Genomic DNA, 23,237 nt, shown 5'->3' on the forward strand with positions numbered 1-23,237 from the left:
CGCATATGCCACTTGGCATGGTCCACCAGCAGGAGGCAGGAGGTCATGAGGCCCAGCATCCTTAGGGTCATTCTTACCGAAACCCTGGATAGAGGCTGAAACATCGGTATCCCGAATATCTCGGACTCGCTGCTCGGGAGGATAGGCCCAAAACTGCGCTGTATCCAGAACTACTCCGATGAAAAGGAGCTTCTGCGAGGGAATCAGGTGGGACTTCGGCACGTTGATGGTGAACCCCCGCGAGTGCAGGAGGTCCGCTATACTCTTAAGGTGGTAAAAGAAAGCTTGGGGTGAACTTGCCTTCAACAACCATTCGAGATAGGGGAAGACTGAAACCCCTGATCTGCGCAGATGAGCTGTGACCACTGCCATCACTTTCGTGAACACCCAAGGGGTGCTGGTAAGGCCAGAGGGGTGAACGAAAAACTGAAAATGCTCGTGGCCTACCGTGAACCGTAGGTAATGCCTGTGGGCCAGCAGGATGGGAATGTGAAAATAAGCATCCTGCAAGTCCAACAATACCATCCAGTCGCCAGGGTCGAGGGCAGACAAGACCTGAGCCAATGTCAACATTTTGAACTTCTCCTTCCAGAGGAAGCCGTTGATGTTCCTGAGATCCAAGACAGGACGCAGGCCTTTGTCCTTCTAAGGCACCAGGAAGTAGTGGGAATAACAACCAAGACCTACTTCTGGCACAGGGACCCGTTTGATGGCTCCCTTGGCCAAGAGAGCTGTAACTCCCTGACGGAGAAGGGCCAAGTGATGGTCCGACATGTGATGGAGTGTTGGTAGGAGGGAGGGGTAGTCTCGAAGGGGCTGGAGTAGCCTCTTCGGACTATCTGCAAAACCCACCTGTCCGATGTTTTGTTGTGCCAGTGGGGGAGGCGATGGGAATCCTGCCACCCACTGGCAATTGGTGGCCCCAAAAAGTCGGACTAGGAAGGCTTGGAGGCTGATGCAGAGGGGGCACTGGTGGACTGTCCTACCTACTGCCCCCAGACTCACGGCCCTGGGTTCAAAGTCCCTGTCCGCGCAGAGGCCCAAGGATCTGGCATAGCCCGAGTGTCCTTGAAGTGCTCGAGCGCATTGTCCGCCTTTTTGCCAAACAGGTAACGGTCATCAAGGGGCATGCCCAAAAGGGTCGATTGGACATCCCCGGAAAAGCCAGTGGACCTCAACCAGGCGTAGTGTCCCAAGGCTACTGATGTAGAAATCATTCTACCTAGTGAGTCGGCAGTATCCAGCCCACATTGAATGGTGAACTTCTCTGCATCTCTACCCCCTGCAACCACATGGGTAAGTACAGTCCGGGCCTCCTCCGGGCACTGTGGCAGCACGTACGCAACCTTGTACCAAACAGAATGGGTGTAGCGGCCCAAGAGACATGCAGTGTTCACCGACTGCTGTACTGAGCTGGCGGAAGAGAACATTTTCCCAAGATGGTTCAGCTTCTTGGATTCCCTATCTGGAGGAACAGTAGGGAAAGCGCCTTTAGAGGTTGAGGCTTGGACCACCTAGCTCTCAGGGGTAGGGTTTTGGGAGATGAAAATGGGGTCGCCTGGGGTCGAGGCCGGCCAGGGAAACAACAGGCGTCGGAGGAGGCGTCAGAGGAGTCAGGGTAATCGGCGCCGGGGAAGGTGTCGTGAGGTCAACCGGTGCCAATCCGGATCCAGGCCGGGATCCCTGGGGTACCTGGAGGACCTGTGGCGTCAGGGCCGGAGCTGCTGGCATTAAAGACCTAGAACCCCCAGCCGGGTCAGTGGGCCCAAAGGTGGAGTCGGGCTACCCGAAGATGGAGTGGAGGGCTACGTAAAACGCACAAAGCTGGTCAGGGGATGCCCTGGCTCCCGGGAAGGGAGGGAAGCACGGAGCCGTACAAACAGGCTCTGCGGGCAGAGCCGAAGGGCGACAAACTTCCACGTCCCGCGTCGGCCAAAGGATGGTTAGAAGGCGAAGAGCGACGGCGCTTCTTTGCTTTCTTCTTGTGCTTCGACTTACATGAAGACGAAGACTTCGAAGATGAATGAAGGTGGTGACTCCGCGACCTCCCTCTCGATCTGGACCTCGAGCGGCAGAGAGTTGACTGCCGGGCCTCCAGAAGCTTTCAGGACCGATCCGCACAGACTTCGGGTTCATGGCCCGACAGTCGGAGCACAACTTCGGGTCATGGTCGAGCTACAGGCACCAGAGGCACACGAGGTGTGGGTCCATGACCGACATCAATTTGTGACAGGAGTCACGAGGTTTGCAGTAAATGGGACATCCCTACGTGCACCAGGAGTCGAATAACTCGAAAAGACGTCGACAAAAGTCGAAAAACGTTAGTCAAAAAGTGACTATGGGTACCGCTCTCTCCGGATCTGTGCCGGCTGGCACGGAAAAAGAAAGAACTGACATCAGCACACAGGGGCGGAGTCTAAGTAGATACCGTGACTAACCCTGGGCATAATACTACGCTACGCTAACGGAGCATGCAAGGTTTGTACTAATTCGCACTTCGCAAATTGCACGTAGTACAGTACCAAAACTGTGCTTAATCACATAGCGTAGCAGCTAAATCAACAACATCCTCAGATGCTTGGAAAAAACTATTTTACATGCTTAAAATCATATAACCAATTCACACCAGTGAACTTTTACAATGAAAACATTAGGCAATGAGAGAGCTGATGATTTTGGGTTCCCCCCTAACCTAGGGGGAGGACCAAGCAGATGCCTTGAACAGAAAGAGCATGAACAAAAAGCACATTTTGTTGAACTTCAGTGGTGGTCCCATCCGCTTAGAACCAGCCCAAGCACAGAGTTTGGCAAAAAAGCAATCCCAACCAAAGGCCCTGCAAAGCATTATTGGACGAGATTAGCAGTGGACAGTGAACATTATAGTATCCAATATCAAAATAATTCTATCACGAAAAGGGAAGGAACTATAAGATATATTAAGGCGCACCCAGTGAATTAAGACCGTTCCTTTAGCTGCCAACCTGATGGGGGTTAGTTGGGTGGGAGGGGGGCTCCATGTTGGGAGTGTTTATAAAAGGAAAAGCAGACACGAGATCTTCCTACTAAATGGATGTGACGATCTAATGTTACATGCCTTTAGATTTATCCTGCTGCACGCCGTCCGACCTCCGGGATGTGGGCAAGAAGGCGGTGTAAAAAAAAATTAAAAAAATATCAAAATAATTCTACAAAGAGCTGCAGTTCACCTAGTCGTTACTAGATGTCCCTCACGAGTCAAATGCAAAGCATTGAAATTATTCTTACATCAACCTGCAGTTCCACTAGTCGTTACTAGATGTCCCTCACGAGTCAAATGCAAAACCATTGAAACCATTCCATCAAGCATTTGACTTGTGAGGGACATCTAGTAACCACCAGTTGAACTTCAGCTCTTTGTAGAATTATTTTGATATTGGATACTATATAATATTCACTGCCCACTGCTAATCTCATCCCAAAATGCTTTGCACGGCCTTTGGTTGGGAATGTTTTTGTGCCAATAACTGTGTTTGGGGTGGTCCTAAGAGGATGGGACCACCACCAGATCGTTCAATAAGATTGCTTTTTTGTTTTTTAAGGCATCTGTTTGGTACTCCCCCCTAGGTTAGGGAGGATCCCAAAATCATCACCTATCTCACTGCTTGCTAATTTCTCAGTTTCACTTTTGTGAAAATACTATATGCACTTTAGCATAAAAAGTTCATAACTGGCACTGTGCAGGATGCCATTTGCAATTATTTTGCAATTTTTTCACAGTGCAGACAAGTACACAGTGTCATCAGCTACGCTACGCAGACTACGTGAAGTTCAAAGTATACTACGTGAAGCTACGTGTAGTGCTGCTACGCAAACTACTCCAGGCTTAAGCGTGACGTCATTCTGGCGATCAAGACGCCAATGACAAATGCAGAGTCGACCGACACGCAGGGGTACTGCTGAAGAAAGATTCTCCAGATCCAGTCTGACGGCATGGGGTAATTCTAATGTAAGGAATCTATAAATAATCGTCTCTTTCAGATTTACAGATTAATAGACCAGTGGATAAAGAGGGCTGAGCCAAATTTCCTTGGAGTTAAAATTATTTTTTTGGTATTTATTTAAAAAAAAAAAAAAAGGTCTGGGCTAATAGAAGACCAAATAGAACACCATGGTAAAAACAGAAATGCAGATGCACCAAGGATAATATGCTATTGTGTAGCTTTGTAGAGGGAGAGGAGCGTCATCTTCACCCACACAATGCTTTGCCTATCGGAAGTCATGGCCACATTCAAAACTCAACAGTGAAATTAGCACATTACACTCAGAATGCATATCATGTTCACTTAAAATTTTACTGTGGATCACTAGTTCATAGCACCTTAACAAAAACTGTAAAAATCTCAAGGTGAAGTGTAGAAATATTAGAACTAGAGACATGTTACACTGATCATACCTTCTAGCTTGCTGCACCAAGTCTTCTTTCCTTTGTACTAGCATTCTCTGTCTTTCCTCAGCTGACTTAGAAAAACGACTTCCTCGTACCTCAACCTCACCCATTTCAGGCAGTGGTGGGTCACTTTCACTGTATTCTTCCACTTCCTCCATGCCAGAACTTAGATCAAGCTGAAGTCTTTCAGTCTGTCAAAAAAGGGTAAAAACAATATGTTGAAGCAGTTCACAAGATTCCCCGATGGAGGAGTGTCTGATACATTCTGGTATAGAAAAATCTGCATGCTATTTGCTTTGATCCACAATAAAAGCTACATACTCTGAACGAATCGTTTTGAAATTGACTTTATAAACGTTTTTACCTGCAGAAAATACAAGTGCATAATTACCAGCACACACAAACTGGGCATAGCAACATAAAACATCTCAATGAGCCCTTGTTGGGATGGAAATGTTCTCTGCACGGTTAGAGACTTGTACCCCTGCGGGAGTGTCCAACTGGACTATTGTCTGGATCCCTAATACATATGTTTTGTCATGGGTGAAAATGGATCTTACATGCGCGTCATGACAAAGGCCTCATAGTGATGGAAGGCTACCACCGTCACCAGGACTTAAGCAGCATGAGTTTAGTGGTGGCAGTACACCAGTAGTGACTAGTAGTAGTGAACAAGACATTTGTACTCTGTTTCACTGGAGGGAGGCCTACAGGCTCACTTATCTTTTTAAAAGTTCAGCTGCTGTGTGCTTAACTCACCCTTGGCCTAGAGCAGGTAGATGTGGAGTTCTGCATAGCGCAGGAGCGGAGAGAGAGAAAAGCTCCAGTAATGAACAATGCACGCAGACAGTGTGTGAATTGGATGCATGGGAACGTGTGGGTACAATGCATAGAGGTGTTAGTGCTGAACAGCAAGTGGGCTATGAATATACAATGGGTGAAAATGCCTGTAATGGTACACTGTATAAGGACCCTGGGTTCCATTTTGGGAAGACCAGGCCTGACTGATGAAGACATTAGCAGGAGAGGACCCCAGAGAGATTTGTGTATTGATGCATTACTGTGAGCTGTGTGGAGACACACTGGAGGGAAGGAAGAGACTCCCTTTACATCTCAAATGACTGCTCTTTGATTCAGTGATAGATCACAAGGAAGGGGCCTGTACACATCTCGGGAAGGGCGAGGGCTGATATGAGGATCCTAAAGAGTAGTACTGGGGGTCTGGGATTAACCCTTTGATGCACACACCACTGTGCCTGACATCCAGATGTAAACTTGGGTCACTCCCGTGAATTATGTTATGGACAATCAGCTTCAGAGTTATGCCTGCCGTGGGAGACCTCTTTCATAAATGAAAAGGCGAAGTGCCCGCTTCAAGAGAAGCAGACCCCCTATAAAAAGGTTCAAAAGAGCAAGATCCTCAACCTCTTTTGTTGTCTGAAATACAGGTGTGAACTCTATTTCTATTTGCATGTGTAGAATTAGAAATAAAATACAACTTTTTCTTATATAAACAAGTATATGGCTGGACATTGGTTTCAAACCAAATAAAATCAAAACAGGATTTGTAAAGCATGGTTAATCTACTGTGAGGGAATCCAGGCGCTGGGGTCCAAGCTGCTCGGGAGGCCTCAGGTGAATAGCCAAGTCTTGAGTCCTCTTCTAAACTCCTGAAGAGAGGGTGAAGCCCGTAGATGGAGGGGGATACTGTTCCAAGATTTTTGCGGGAAACGTGAGAGAAGGAGTTTCCTCCACAGGTACTTCAGCAGATGCAGGGGGTGTGGGCGAGAGAAAGGGGGGCGCAGGTGTATAGAAATTTAGGTGGTGGTAGATGTATGCAGTGCCTTGTAGGTGTGAGTTAGGATCTTGAATTGCATTTCTTGGACGGTGAGCCAGTGGCGTTGCTTCAGGGGAGGGGTGATGTGTGTCCATCTAGGAAGGTCAAGGATGAGTCTGACCGCTGGTCTGCAGTCTCTTCACGAGGTGTGTGATAATTACTGAGTAGTGTGCGTTGCCATAGTCCAGGCGGCTGAAGAGGAGGACTTAAATGACTGTGCGTCTGATGGGAACCGGGAGCCATTTGAAGATCTTTTGGAGCATCCACAGCGTGAGGAAGCAGGTGGAAGAGACTACCTTGATCTGGTTCCTAATGTTTGCTGCCAAGGTGATGCAGAGGTTCCGGGTGTGGTGCGTGGTGGTTGGAGAAGGTCCTAGTTCAGCAGGCCTCCAGGGGCTATGCCATGGGGAGGTGTTAGTCCAGAAGATCGGAACTTCAGTCTTGTCTGTGTTGAGCTTTAGGCAGTTATTTTGCATCCAGTAGGTGACATTGGTCATGCACAGGTGGAAGTTGGTCCTTGTGATGGAAGGATCTTCGGACAACGAGAAAATGAGCTGTGTGTCGTTTGGGTAGGAGATGATGCTCAGTCCATGGGCACTAATGATGTTGACCAAGGGGGTATTGTAAGTGTTTAACAGTGTAGGGCTGAGGAATGAACCTTGAGGGATACAGCAGATATGTTCTTGGGTTCCGAGGTGAAAGGTGGAAGGCAGATTCTTTGTGGTCTTCTGGTGAGGAAGGATGTGATCCATTTGAGAGCGTCCTCTTGGATTCAATTCCAATGGAGCCTCTTAATCAGAGTGTGGTGGGACACAGTGTTGAATGCCACTGAGAGGTCGAGGAGGATCAGGGCAGCTGCTTCTCGATCCAGGAGGGGTTGGATGTCATCAGTGGCTGCGATCAGGGTGGTTTTGGTGTTGTGGTTCATATGAAACCCAGATTGGGATGGGATCAGAAGTTCAAATGTTCTCGAGGTATTCCATGAGTTGTCAGTTGATGGCTTTTTGAGGACCTTGGTGGGGAAGGAGAGCAGGGAAATGGGTAGTTTTTTAGCTCGTCGGGGGTCAGCGGATGGTTTCTTGAGGACAAGTTTGACCTACGCGTGTTTCCATTCATCTGGGAAGGTGGCAGAGGTGATGGATGTGTTGAAGATGGCTGTGAGCTTGTTGCTGATGCTCTTATTGCTGAGGTTGAACAAGTGGTGGAGACAGGGGTCTGTGGGTGCTCCTCAATGGACTGAGTGCATGATGTCCGTGGGGCTCTGCGTGGTGAGCTGTTCCAAAGCAGTGATCCGGTGGTCCAGGGAAGCAGCTGTGGGAGAGAGGAGGCAGAGTATGTTGGTGGGCTGGGTCCGAAGTCTTTGCAGATGGAGGAGATCTTGTTGTGGTGGAGAGGATGATAATGTTTTGAGCTGCTGTGGGGTTGGAGAACTCCTTGACGATACTGAACATTTCCGTGCTGTAGCTGGAGCTGGCTTCAATGCAGTTGGCTAGGACATGCCTTCTGGTCTCTTTCAGGAGACGGTGGTACAGGTTGAGAGATGTCTTGAAGGTGCTCCGATCGGTGGGCTTGTTGCTGGTGCACCATTTCCTTTCATCCTTATTCATCACACTGCTTGCATTTTGAGTTACAGGTCACATTCAATGACCTGTATCACCTTTTCAGCACCATCCAAAATCCCCCAGCCCCTCCCACTGAGTGAGCCTTTACTGCCCAACCACAGCTACTGTTGTATGGGTTCCACTTTTCAGTAGGAACTGTTCTTTGTTTGGACAACAAATCTTGGGATGGTGCCAGACTGATTCCGTGCACCCCATCAGGATATGTAAGCCTATAGATCTGCTAGCTCACAGTGCCACCCAAAGTACCACTAAACCTAGTGTGGTAACAGATCTAGAACCCTTTTGCTGGGTCACTAGTGATCGCTCAGAGAAATATAGAAAAACTACACAAAGCAGCATTTTCTATATTTATCGAGACATCGCAATTCTTGTATAAAATACATGCGCTGCAATGATTAGTAGACAGCAGCAGACAAATGTAATGAGCAATACGAGGAATGTGATAAGAATGAACAATTCGTGGTAAAACAGTGTATATATGCTCGCATATAGGTACTGTGTATAGTGGACTCCTACTTGTGCGTTCCCTAATCTAGCTGCCTAGGGCAGGTGTTCTGGCAAAAACCCACTACTGGATGATCTAAATCCCCATTATCTGAAGGCAAGGTAGGTAGGTCCCAGTCTTGGTCACAGGTTGGACATCCTTCTTCGCAGAGGGTAAACAGTAGCCAGCTGTGCTGAAGCGCCGACGATAGCGATCACCTCGCAATGACAGCTTAGTGTTACTCCAATTTGAGAACGGAAAAGCGCATGTATTTATAACAGCATTTATGCTTTTGTGTGGAGGCTTCAGCCAAGCAGATATGGTTTATTGTCTCTGTGATAGTGCTGTTGCCTTATGGATGAATAATAAACAACATTTGCACAATGTAGGTCCGGGCCTTGTACTGAAAGTTCAAGGTGTCGTGATAGTGTACTTACAAAGTGGAATTGTAAGTAAAGTGGATTCAGACAAACTAATTCTGCACTGTCACGTAAGCAAATGTGTCTCAATAGTCAAAGTGTGGAAAAAGAGGGGAACTTTTGAAACTGGTACATTTAAAATGTCAGTGTGTATTCCCGGGCCTAACCTAGCCACGTGACACTACCACAGCGAGTCAGTGCAGAAGGGATGCTGTGCCCAATTGTGCAGGTACCATAGTAGGTTAGGCCCGGGACATCAGGAGTAAAAGGCCTCAACCACCATAGTTGGGCCCAGTAGCCCCTGTATGCATGCGGCCCTCTGAAAGGGGTTCTAACAATCATCACTATAAAAGACAAAACTGAGACGTATACATTTACAGCAAATTTAAATCCTAATACAAGTACATGAATTAAACTGTATCCAAATCGTTGTAATTAATATTAGAGAAGACACATTAGCAATAGAATCTCCACCGGTCGTAATCTGAGCGGTCGTAATCCGTGTCGGCTCCCGGTTCCTGCGCTGTGCGCGATCTTAATTTGGCAGTCCCCCAGAGTCCCGGGGGCTGAATCCAGCACCATTCTGCAGCGGAAGGTGTAGCGCACTGCTGGAGTGCGCCTACCTGCTCCATTAGATGCGGGATCGTCCCTGGCGCGACCTCGGAAGGATCTCATACCCGTGAGGCAAAATGGCGGCTGCCGGGCGGCCCTGACCACCGGATCCTTTGGTGCCAGCGGAGGATGCCACCTGAAGACCTTGGCCTGGCCTCCCATTTTATATCAGCACTAGAGGTGAGCCGGGCCCAACTGCGACGAACGGGTGCGCCCTCGCTGCTCTCCTCAGAGATGCGCTCCAGTCTGCTCTGCCCAGCGGCTCGCTTGCCTGACTCCAAAAAGGTGGCACCTTGGGGACCTCCGCGCCAACGACTCCCCGGACGGACTTACAAGCCCGCGATCGGCTGCTGCCAAAGCATCGCCTGAAGAGCTTGCCCTCCTCCTGTGCCCATCCAGCTTCGGCGTTGCACCGGCTCCTCCATATGGCTCCTGATGATGTGGGACGGCTTTGAGGCGTGTTCGCCCCTCCTCCCGGGACAGCGAGACGTCTTTGTTGATGTGCCCCTACTGGCTGCCTACCGCCCGCTGCCTCCCCATGCAGGCTATCTTCCTGGATTTTGCCTCGCCTCTTCATCGACTTTGGGGACCCCAGTGAACTTCTCCAAGGTATGGGGGCGTGGGAGCCACGACCGGCTGAGGGTCTTCGGCGTTGATCCAGTGGACCCGAGCCCACACGCCTCCTCCCTCCCCCCCCCCAGGACATCTCCTGGCACTTTGGGTAATACTCACTGGGTTACTCTCATGGACTTCTTTACTTTTTTTTTCTTTTGTCCTGGCTGCCATTTTGCTGCTGCTCTCGGCCGCTTTTTTCTTCTGACCCTGGCCCGCCAGCCATCTTGTCCGTTCCATCGGTCGTTACCCTTCTCCCTCGTTTCCCCCTTGACGATCCTCAAATGTTTCTGATTTGCCTTTTCACCATACCCCTCTATCCCTCCCACCCTCCATACTCCCACCCAAATCTACTATTTGTATATATATGTATATAGAGATAACTCTAATCACTAGTATATGCTGTAGACCATTGTACTCTCTACCATTCCTATGTGATGCCTCGAGTTTATCCATTTGTATCGCTTCCTTGAGTGACTCTCTTCCTTGTGTGACTTTACAACTTGTACATTTGCAATTTTTTCCAGTTTGGACCTTTAATGTAACGCACGCAATCCTAAGGCCTTATGTAAAGCGCTCTGGTACCCTCGGGTAAAGTTTGCTCTATATAAAATTACTTTAAATAAAATAAATAAAAATAAATAAAACAGTCCACAAAATACTTGCCACCGCATTACAAATATGATGTTCTTACAGTAAGATCAGGTAATGGAAGACACAGATTTGCAATAAGCATACCATGAGCTTGAGGTGGAAGATAAGTGTGGTATGTGGACGGTCGAGAAATCCAGGGGGAGAATCCACATTTCTTTTTATGCTACCTAGCACTGCAGAGATGATAGTTTTTCATGGTGTATTGAAGAATTACTTTCCACATGGAGGGGCAGTTCTTGCTTCCAAATGGAAGCCAGCAACAGTATGGCAGTTGTAAGGAGACTATAATGCAAAAAAAGGGGGGGAACCTTCAGTGGACAATATTTAGTGGGGTCCAGTGTACTAGTCCAACAATCTGATAGCAACACAGGGTACAAAGTTCCCCAAGGGAAATGAAAGAGTAATGAAGAGTGTGTTAAGAAGAGGAAGGTGTTTGCACAGGGAACTGGGGGGTTCCCTTATTGGAACTAGAAAGCCTCACACACCCAGCAAGCTAGATGTCATGCTTCATCACTGGCCTTCTGCCCCTCGTCAGACTGGCGCTGCAATGTCGGACGGGCACCTTATAGGTGCTCTTTGTCGGGTTTCTTCTGTTCCAGCCAGTTGGTGAGTGCGTGTGAGAGGTTCAAAATTCGTGTAGTCGTGCGGGAGTGGTGAATTTAAAACAAGGTGAAACAATCCACAATGACCTTTATTGATGTGGCTGGTTCCCTTAGTTAAAAAGGTGGGAGGGGAGATAGAGAGACAGGGAGGATAATGACTAGCTATCTCAACCCTCAAGTCAGGTCGACATGTTTCTTGCCTATCGGGCAATTCTTCAGGACCTTTAGTGACAGTACTACACAGTGAACAATTGTGAGAAAGGAAAAGGAAAAGAAAAATTACAACCTCACTAGGTCGGTAATAGGTAGGCTTAAGGGTCCTACTCTGGTGTGGTGACCCCTAGGTAAACCCTATCGGGCCCCGCAGACTGTTCCTGTGGGACCTGCACGGTCTGGTTAGGTACCTTGGCGGCGTGCGGTCATCGCCTCTCACACCTACCCCCACAACACACGCAGAATTCGGTGTATGGAACAGCTGCCCTGCGCAAACACCTTTCACTTCTTAACACACTCTTCAACACTCTTTCATTTCCCTTGGGGAACTTTGTACCGTGTTGCTATCAGTTGTAAGGAGACTCACTAGGACTGAGCAGCCATGTAAGAACAGTCCTTACCCAGTCTCCAAGATCTCATCTTGCAAAGGTAGCAAGATGTAAACGTTAAAAGTGTAATGCTCATCAGTATAGGAACATTGCATTGGCAGACCTTTTATGGTTGACTTTGGGTCACAACATAGGTATCCCTCAAATAACATTTCTTTTCAGAGAAAGCAATTCTTGCTGAACGGATACAGAATTAAATGTAGGTATTTTATACATTGGAATGTTAACAATCTACAGCAAGAGCACAGATCACTGGTGCAAAGTATTTTATTCAACCATTACACCGCCATGACGCGTTTCAGCCTGAACTGGCCTTGATCACATGACGCGGCTGCAGAGTAAATGACCATATTTAAAGTGACGAGTGCATAAACACGTGGTGCAAACTACAAAAAACAGAGAAGACATACTTTTGAAAACATTTGTATCGTCTTAGCCCAGGAAAACTGCAGACAAATATGTACACATCAGATAAACTTACGATGTCAGTTGGAGACCGCAATTTACTTTCGTACATATATATACAATAGCTATATATATTTTTTTGTCCAATGGTTATGGACCATTTGGTTACAGATACAATTCATTAATTAATACATAATGTACTTATTTATTAAAACATTAATGGTTTATGTGTGGTCTTTTCATTGATGGTACCTTTAATCATACATATTAACTTTGTCATTTTCTCTGTGACTTTGACCACAAACATTATAGCTGAAGTGGGCCTACTTTCATCACTTCTATCTGTTTAGTATTAAATGTAAAGTGCCTTAGTGCATTTGAAACCATAAAGTGCCAACCTAAAAAACAAACACTGATCGTAAGTGCGAACTTGAAATAGTGATGTTTAAAATTATGGGACTTAGCAAATGGCAGATCGGGGGACATGCGTGTCTAATGCATTTCAGAAATTATAAGATTGCCTTACTGGTACAAATACTAATCATGCCTGGATTTTAAAGGCAAGTATAGAAATCCTCACTGGAATTATGTCATTGTGGGGTTTTGGTGTCAAGCTCAATGATGTAGCGTGTTTCAAGTTTTCTTAGTTCTGCCTCTCGGTTGCCTCCACGTCTTAAAATGGGAACGGAGTCTACAAAAAAGTTTTTGAGGTGCTCTAAGTTGTTGTGGATGTCCTTGAAATGTCGTGCAACCGGATATGCTGGGTCTGAATTAATTACCCTCAAGTCATATATATATATTTCTCCAGTATTAGGGGTGTCTTTCATAGATTCACATGCTTGAATATTCCCAGTCGTCGAAGTGTGAGTCCCACGGTAAATAATATAGCAATAATGATATATATATATATATATTACCTACTGGCGGTCGCCAGTAGGTATATATAGTTAGGATTTTTTCTCTATGGGATTTTTGAAAATTCTATGTCTAATAACTTTGGCGTTTGTGGACGGAATTGGCTGAAATTTGCAGGAAAATGGCACATTTTGTTTCTGAGCAGCCCCTGAAAATTGGGGGGGGGGTTCGTCCAGGGGGGGGTCGAGAAAAAAGGGGGGTCCCAAAACGTGTTTTTAACATTGAGTTTTCCATAGGGCGGTTGGCCTCACTTTTAGCCCGAACGGCTGAATGGATTTGCACGAAACTTGGCAAAATTGTAGGGACTGGTAGCCCGATGTGCCTTTTGTAGGTCTCAATATATGTGCTTCAGTGGATTTTGAGAAATTAACGTTCAAAAAAAGATATATATCTAGAGCCGCGCCTGGAGCGCTCCTCGGTACGCGTACCGGGGAGCGCTCCAGGCGCGCAACGCGACTTGCGCACGGCAAGCTGATTGGTTCTCGGGTGTCTGTAAACATTCGAAACAGTCCGCAGCGGCCGCCATCTTGTGTCTCGGTAGGATTGAGACACAAGAGGTGGCAAAAATCAAAGGGGGAAATGAGCAAGAGGGGGCAGGGTACACACCCCCTGACCCCCTAGGTTTCATGTGGGGGCCATAGAAGGCTCCCGCGGGTGAAAAAAAAAAATTAAAAAAAAAATCGATTTTCGCGGGGGTGAGCGCCCGGTACGCGCACCGGGGAGCGTACGGGGGAGCGTACCATGGAGATTAAAAATGACAGACTTTTAAAAAAATAAAGCTTCTTTTTAAAAATTGGAGGTAGTTCTGAAAATAACTTTTTTTTTGTTTTTGTTGTTTTATATATTTTTTTTGTTTTTGTTGTTTTATATTTTTTTTAGACTTTTTAAAACAATTTTATATTTTTTTTGGATTTTTTTCAAGGGAAAAACAAAAACAAGGATTCCAAAACTGCTCAACAGGAGCAAAAAAATTTGAACATTTAGGGACTGGAAGAGCAGCGGTGTTGCTGTTTCTTTAGGGCAATCAGTTCAACACTCTGCTCCCCATAGCAGAGCAGTTCGTCACACTCTGTGCACGAAAATTTGATGCCCACAAACACCGGCTGAATGTTAGGGACCATTCTTCCACGGGGTGGTCCCGAAGGTGTTGCTCCACCAGTGGAGGTGCTGCCGCCATCTGTGGGTACATTCCGTGCCAGCTCTCTGACACTCTCCCTGGCAAAGTTGTTAGGGTGTCTTCTTTTCACATGCCGGATCAAATTAGCATTCCCAAAACTATATTTTTTCAGAGGATTGCCTCTGGATAAACTACTCCCACATATTTTGCATGTTACTTTGGGAGCGTTGACTTTTTTCTGTCCTTCTGGGATTTCGTAAAATTTCCAGATGAAATGGGTTTTTTTCTTTTGCTGAGGAGGGTCCTCATCTAAAAATCCCTCTGAATCACTGCTGGATGACTCTCTTGCAGCCATTGCTGGAGATCAGAAAAGTAGGAGATAGAGTAGACACAACAGCTCTTGCTCTCTCCAAGTACAAAGCAATAGTGAGAGAAATGGGTGGGTTTCACACAATTTGGAAAAAAAAAAGTTCTGAACCAATGAAAAGTGTTATTTTAAAGTCACATGGTTTGACGCGCTTACGCTACGCGCCCCGGGGCGCGTCCCGGGCGTGTATCGTAAGCGCATCGGGGCGCTTACGTTGCGCGATCGTATGCGCTTCCGGGTGCGCTTACGCGGTGCGTCATAAGACGCATCTCGCGGCTACGCGATACGTGTCTTATGACGCAAGGCGTGGCGGCTACGCGATACGTCACAATGTTGTTTTCGTTCTCGGCAATAGCGCTTCCGGGACGCGCATTAGTACGCGCCCTGGGGCGCGCCGCAAGATTGCGCTTACCCGTGCGTTCACCTGTCCGCGCCCCGGGAGCGCACTAAAAATAATATTAAAAAAAAATAAAAAATTATAAAATATAAAATTAGATTTAAAATGTATTATTTTTATAAAGATTTGCTATTAAAAAACCTATGAAATTCACTGAAAAAACCATAGGTTATAGACCATATATAGTTAGGAATTAGCATTTACAAAACCTTGAAAATTCACTGAAAAAACCATAGGTTATAGACCATATATAGTTAGGAATTAGCATTTAAAAAACCTTATTTTACTCACACAAAACCATTGAAATTCCATATATAGTTAGTTGTACTAACTATATATCGCGCAACCGCAATCCACTGCTGATGATGTCACATATTACATCATTCATGACATGGTCAGTGACATCACTGATGACATCACTGATGACATCTCAAATGACATCACTCATGACATCACTGATGACATCTCATTTGACATTACTCATGACATCATTCAAGTGATGATACGATGAACCTCTTCAGACTCTAATATAACCGTAGATACACTCAGTGTAAACAGACACTCACAGACTGTCACTCATCCATGGAGTTACTCACACACCTAATCAGTCTTGCAAATAATCAATCACACCTCCATTTGCTCAACTATATCGTTAAACACACCTTACTTATTGAAACATATAATAACACATATTTACTCTGTTATACAATCCCTGATACAAGTTCACAATAATCCATACAGCCACTCACACATTCACTGGCTCTTATGCACAGTTATTTATATATGTCAACTACCACATGTACTGTGTTTTACATATGTACTTACTTTGACATGTAGCGCTGAGATATCCATTCACTCACCAATACACTCATGCACACAGTAAACCGCCCATACAGCTGTTTCCACATGCACTTTTGAACCCATACATCTAGTGAATCAACTGCTCACACATCTATGCACAGAGTCATACACCTCCCAGCCACCCACACACACACTCAGTCTCCCATACAAATACTTGGCCAACTAATCAATAACCCATATAGTTAGTCATATAGCTAATGATCAACACATGCATCAGATTACAAAACAACAGACACAATGGTGCACAATTTAAAACAGTTTAGTCACTAACCCATGCACTCAGTGAGACACATTTAATCACTCACTTATACAGTCAGTCATGCACTTACTAAATACATCATCCAGACACTTATACATCCACTCATTCTTCAATATATAAGACATATTTTAACTTTACAGAAACATACAGTCACTGGATGTTGTCATCAGTGATGTCATCAGTGATGTCATTTGAGATGTCATCAGTGATGTCATCAGTGATGTCACTGACCATGTCATGAATGATGTAATATGTGACATCATCAGCAGTGGATTGCGGGTGCGCGATATATAGTTAGTACAACTAACTATATATGGAATTTCAATGGTTTTGTGTGAGTAAAATAAGGTTTTTTAAATGCTAATTCCTAACTATATATGGTCTATAACCTATGGTTTTTTCAGTGAATATATATATATATATATATATATATAAACATAATACAAGATAAAGAAGAGGAAATACAACTGAAAACCTCTAAAAACGATTCCTACATAGGAATGCCTGGTAAAGAGAAAAAACTATTTGTAAAACATTAGAGTCATTATGTTAGTCCAAATTACAGCCAATCAGGCGCCAGCACCCTCTGGAACCTTCTCCTCAGAAGCTCAAGCCCTCAGATTTTCTACCGCACGTCGTGTGAAGGGAGTCTCCCTGAGCTCTGCTCAGTTTTCAACTCAACTCTTCTAGTTCCAGTGTTTATCTCAACATGTCAAGTAAGAAGTCTTTATTCAGACCTTGCTCTTCTTGTGGGAAGCTGTGCCTTTTTGAAAAGGACCCCCACCAGAAGTGTATCTACTGTTTATACCCTGATCATGAGGCTGGCAGCTGCAAGTTCTGTAGAACTTTTTCTACAAAGACTCTTAAAGACCGAGAATGCCGTCTTCTCCTTTGGCTGCAACGTCTAAAGGGCAAGGATTCTGCACTGTCTGACGCAGAAAGTTTACATTCTGGTCTTTCTACAGCAGCCTCTAAGCGTGGTAGTGTTCAGGAATTTCCTTCTCCTTTCCTCAAAAAGACAAATTTGGCCTTGTCTCTGGCTCCTGTGGTGTCTTCTGCCACTCCTACCACCTCTACGCCCACGAGACCTGGCTCTCAGGCGCCTTCTGCTGCCTCTCGAGGTGTTTCCACACCTCTTAAAGTTCCGCCGTCGACAGGAGCGTCTACGAGCGTTCCGACGACGAGAACAGCATTACCTGCATCTTCGACGACGACGCAGACTACAACTTCAGCCTTCTCGTCGACTGTCTCGTCGACAGCCTACACGTCGACGAGGGTTTCGTTGCCGTCTAAGCCTGTTCCGTCGACGATTCCCATCTCCTTGTCGACGAAGAAGAAAGAATCCTTGTCAACGAAAGACCCGAAGAAATAGTCGTCGTCGACGACTCCGTCGACCAAGGTCTCGTCGACGAAGACACCGTCGACCAAGGTCTCGTCGACGAAGACATCGTCGACCAAAGCCCCGTCGACGAGGACTCCGTCTACGGAGGCTATACCAGCGTCGGCGATGGCACCGTCGACGACTTAGTCTACAGTGGATCGCCCGTCGACAGTGACCCTGACGACGACTCAGTCGACGGCCAAACCGTCGACGATGACTTCTCCAGAATTATCGTCGGCAACCAAGTCACTATCGTCGACGTTAACGACGACGGCACCGTCGACGGCGGCACCGATTTCCTTTGCTTCTTTGCCGTTAGTGCCATTGAAGACTTCAGAATCTTCACATCGTCGCACTAAGGTTCCGTGCCAACAGATCTCTGATCCAGAGCCGCAACCACCTTCTCCAATGTTTGCCACTACCTCTGAGCATGACACTGACTCGGACTATGAAGGGGACACGTTTGGGGCGGCACATAGTCCCTCTGACTTAATCATTAAATGTCAAGACTCTGATTCTGACGATGGCGGAGACCAAGAGTCTCAACATGAGGAGCAGTTGGTCCAGGTTCCTATGGCTACCATTTCATTAACCTTGATCTCAAATCTCCAACATATGCTGGATAATTACAACCGCCGTTTCCCAGCAACACCGCAGACTACCCCTGTGCCATCTCCTGCTCCCGTGGCACTACCTCCACCTTCTCTGGCGCCTATATTATTATATTATGGATAAAGCGGCTCAGCGTTTCAAATTACCAAGATCACAACGTGAGGAGGACTGTTTTCTTTATGATTTTAAAGATAAACCTTATAAGCAGGTCCACACAATTCCTATCATCGATTTTGTTTGGAAGGAGGGAATTAAACTCATGAATGCTCCAAACTCCTTACCTGCTCAGATTCCGCGCCTTGAGAAAAAGTACAAGGCCCTCACTGGTTCTCCAACTTTCCTGATTTCTTACCCCAAGCCGGACTCTGTAGTGACTCAGGCCGCACAGCGTCGAGCCCGGAACCCAGCGTCTCAAATAACAGCCCCTCCAGATAGAGGGGGTGGACGCCTAGATGCTATTGGCCGCTAGTTTTCAACGATGGCTTCAACATCTGTCCGGGCAGCCAATGCCTTAGCCATCTTGGGACGTTATGACCGGCAGATGTGGTCAGACATTTCAGATTTGATGCAACTCATACCTGATGCTTCCAAAGCTGACGCTCAACAGATTCTTCGCGATGGTCAGAGGGCGTCGGAAGAAATGATCGAATGCGCAGTCGATATTGCTAACACAGGTTTCCGTCTGCTTGCAAGTGCGGCTGCACTCCAACGACAGGGTTGGTTAAAGTCCACCTCCTTCCGGCAGGAAGTCCAATCCAAAATACTAGATATGCCATATGATGGGGAATCGCTATTCGGATCCCATATCGATGACGCCCTGGAGTCCATTAGGAAAGACACTGATACAGCGAAGTCTTTGGGCACGTTGCAATTTGGGAAGCAGTCCTTTCGAGGTGCGCGCGGACGCGGCACTTCTTCCAACGTTCGAGGTGGGCAACAATACCGCTCCTACAATCAGAGCGGCCAACGTTACACACCCACTCAGCAATCTCGTCGGCAGCCCTCCAGACCCTACAGAGGAAAGTCTTCTTATCGTGGATCCAATCCTAAGCGCCAATGACTTTTGTCACCCTCAAAGTGTTGGAGGTCGAATCTCTCTGTTTTATTCTCAGTGGTCCTCGATCACCTCAGACCGCTGGGTTTTGGACATTGTACGACGGGGTCATACCCTAGAGTTTGTAGAGATTCCTCCTTGTACTCCACCTCGTGGCCCGCCTCCTCCACATCTCGAGGAGCTTTACCATCAGATCCGTCTTCTTGTTTTGAAAGGTGCAGTCGAAGTGGTCCCGAAACATCAAAGAGGAGAGGGGTTTTACTCTCGATTCTTCCTCATACTCAAGAAGACCGGAGATTTGCGACCCATTCTGGATTTAAGGGCTTTCAACCAGATCCTAAAGTCCCAATCATTCCGCATGCTGACGTTACTGGAAATCCTGCGTCTTCTATCCAGCGAGGATTTCATGACCACCATAGACCTTCAAGAGGCATACTTTCATGTCCCAATTATTCAACAACAACTCCAGTACCTGCGTTTCAAGGTGGGACCAATGCATTTTCAGTTCAAAGTTCTGCCCTTCGGGCTGCGATCAGCTCCTCATGTGTTCACGAAGGTACTGGCCCCTGTGGTGGCTCACCTGCGTCTACAAGGCGTTCAAATCTTTCCATATTTGGACAATTGCCTTCTCAAGTCTCAATCCCACCTTCAGCTATGTCAGGACACTCGCCTTTTTCCAGCAGGTGTTTCAGTCCCTGGGGTTGACCATCAACGTCAAAAAGTCACAGTTTGTCCCTCTGCAAACCAGAGCCTTCTTAAGAGCGATCCTAGACACGAAGCTCTCAAAAGCGTTCGTCTCGAACGAGCGACGTCAGAAGATCCTTCGTCTGGTCTCCCTCATTCGAAGAAAACAGTCCGTTTCTGTTTGAACGTTAAAGTCATTCTTGGGAATGGCTTCAACTTGTATCGCTCTGATCCCAAATTGCAGGTTGCGCACCCGTCCCATTCAGGAAGAACTGGACTTACAGTGGCGTCAGGTCTCCGGGTCCTTCAACGACCTTGTTGCAGTCACAGCCCGCATGAGAAAGAGCTTGCTTTGGTGGGCGCAGCCAACAAATCTAGAAATGGGAATGTCCTTTCTAGTTCACGCACCAGATCTTACGCTGACGACGGACGCCTCCCTGGAGGGGTGGGGCGCTCATCTCCAGGGCCTATCCATCAAGGGCAAGTGTACTCCGCCCCAACGCACGTGGCATATCAACAGACTAGAGTTGATGGCGATCTTTCTAGCGCTCAAGTCATTCCTCCCTGTAGTTCACGGGGAGTCAGTGCTTATCCAAACAGACAATACCACCAGTATGCACTATGTGAACAAACAGGGGGGAACCAAGTCTCCACATCTGTCTCACTTGGCCCAGTCAATCTGGGATTGGGCTCTCCGCCATCACATCACCTTGACAGCCGTCCACCTTCCAGGCGTGTCCAACCTCCTGGCAGACTCTCTGAGCAGGTCCACTTCCTCAACACACGAATGGGAACTGCACTAACCGACTCTAGATCTTGTGTTTCGCCAGTGGGGTCACCCAGATCTAGACCTCTTTGCAACACCGGAGAATCGGAAATGCCCGTCTTATGCAAGTTGGCATCCCCACCCCGGGTCGTGCGGGAATGCCCTTTTGATCGACTGGTGCGATCTATTCGCTTATCCGCCGATTCCATTGATACCGCGGGTGCTGTGGAAGATGCGGAGACAGCCCTGCCACATCCTGTTGATCGCACCTCGGTGGCCCAGGCAGCCATGGTTTTCGGAACTGCTTCTGCTGTCCCAGTGCGAGCCCATTCCTCTACGTCCTCGTCCAGACCTATCAATGGACAGGGGCCTAGTGTGCCATCCGGACCCCTCCACGCTACAATTGTGGGCATGGAACCTGAGCACCTTGAATTTGCAGATTTGAATATATCTCAGGAATGCAGAGACATCCTGGCTCATGCTAGGGCTCCGTCTACCATCAAGACTTACAAACTCAAGTGGGAGAGATTCTGTCATTGGTGCGTGGCTGCCAATATCAATCCCATCCATTCCACTCCAGAGCAGCTTCTTCCATTCTTCTTAAGCCTCGCTCAGTCAGGACTCTCTCATGCTACCCTGAGAGTTTTCTTAGCTGCAATATCTTGTTTCCGACATGATGGCTCTTCTTCCCTCTGTTCGTCCAGAATCATATACGTCAATTCTTCAAAGGGCTTTTCCGCAAATTCCCACCTGTTCGGCGCCCTCCTCCATCTTGGCACCTCAATGTTGTACTATCTCAACTTATGAAGTCCCCATTTGAACCTATCCATAAAGTGGATATCAAATTCCTCACCTGGAAGGTTGCGCTACTTTTGGCTTTGACCTCTTCTCGTCGCGTGAGCGACCTTCACGCTTTCACTATCAAGCCGCCTTATCTTCAGTTCAAGCCTAACGGTGTGGCGCTCCGCACTAACCCCTCTTTCCTACCTAAAGTACCTATGGATTTTCATTTGAATGAGCCTGTGTTCCTCAAAACTTTCTTTCCGGACCCAAAGTCTCCGGCGGAGCAGCGCTTGCATTCTTTGGACATCAAACAATGCCTTAAATTTTACATTGCCAGAACTGCCTCCTTCCGCAAGTCCGACCAACTGTTCATTGCCTACGGACGACTGCGTAAGGGACATCCAGTTTCCGAACCAACAATTGCTCGGTGGCTTTCTTCAGCCATTGCCTTCTGCCACCAACAAGCTGGTAAACCATTGCAGTCTTCAGTGAGGGCTCATTCTACGAGAGCGATGTCTTCATCCACCGCCTTGTTTGCTGGTGTGCCTCTCCATCAGATTTGCCGTGCAGCGACATGGTCCAGCAGGCACACTTTCACCAAACATTACTGTTTGGATACCATCAATGAAGCGGATACCGCAGTGGGACAGGCAGTGCTTCGCCACCTTTTTCAGTAAGGTGAGCCTCTGTTCCCTCCTCCTTAGTGTTTTGCTGTGATTGCTATGATGTGTTACATGACTGTATTATTATTATTACTGTCTTGGTTTATTCCATATATGCCTAGCAATCTCAGTTCTCTGAGGTTACTGCTTTCTATTCTATTCAAGCATGTGAATCTATGAAAGACACCCCTAATACTGGAGAAGAACAATTGTTACTTACCTGTAAACAGGTGGTTCTCCAGTATTGGTGTCTTTCATAGATTCACATGCGACCCACCCTCCTCCCCTCAGAGGCTCTCTTCTCCTCATACACTCTTGGTTACTTTGTGCTACGAAAATCTGAGGGCTTGAGCTTCTGAGAAGGTTCTAGAGGGTGCTGGCGCCTGATTGGCTGTAATTTGGACTAACAATGACACTAATGTGTTACAAGTAGTTTTTTCTCTTTACCAGGCATTTCTATGTAGGAATCGTTTTAGAGGATTTCATTTGTATTTCCTCTTCTTTATCTTGTATTATATATATATATATATATATATATATATATATATATATATATATATATATATATATATATATATATTTAACATTATTGCTATTTTATTTACCGTGGGACTCCCACTTCGACGACGGGGAATATTCAAGCATGTGAATCTATGAAAGACACCAATACTGGAGAACCACCTGTTTACAGGTAAGTAACAATTGTTCATATATATATCTATATATCTCCATCCGACTATCACCAGTAGGTAGTTATAGTTAGGACCTAGTTTCCATAGGAAAAGCGTCCGACGAATCTTCGCAACATTTTCTAAACTAATGGGGCGCTTCGGTCAGCTCCTATCTTGAAAGTTTTGGGGTCATATGTCAAGCGGGGGCCGAGAAAAAAGGGGGGAACCCAAAATGCGTTTTCTCCATGTTAATTTCCATAGGAAACTTGTGTCGCGGCTACAAATAAACCAAATTTGGCAGAGAGATAGCTCTTGGTTCAGAGTGCAATCTTTGCTTTAAATGGTGTAAATTCGTTTAGTAGTTCCTGAGAAATTCTAAAATAAAAAGCTATCAATATCTGGCTGCCACAGTGGATCCGCGAACCCTCCTGAG

At 46.6% G+C, this 23,237-nt stretch overlaps 1 protein-coding gene across 1 annotated transcript in view; it reads right to left on the reverse strand.

Annotated features, from left to right (window-relative positions):
* The window catches only part of AMFR (autocrine motility factor receptor), a 320,402-nt gene that overhangs the window by 12,595 nt on the left and 284,570 nt on the right, over window positions 1-23,237 (reverse strand). The window contains exon 13 of the mRNA XM_078670185.1: window positions 4,433-4,617. Coding sequence (XP_078526311.1) covers window positions 4,433-4,617 — 185 coding nt within the window. The remainder of the gene's footprint in view (window positions 1-4,432; window positions 4,618-23,237) is intronic.

This window comes from Lissotriton helveticus, chromosome 12 (assembly GCF_964261635.1).
Source record: "Lissotriton helveticus chromosome 12, aLisHel1.1, whole genome shotgun sequence".
Classification (NCBI taxonomy): domain Eukaryota; kingdom Metazoa; phylum Chordata; class Amphibia; order Caudata; family Salamandridae; genus Lissotriton; species Lissotriton helveticus.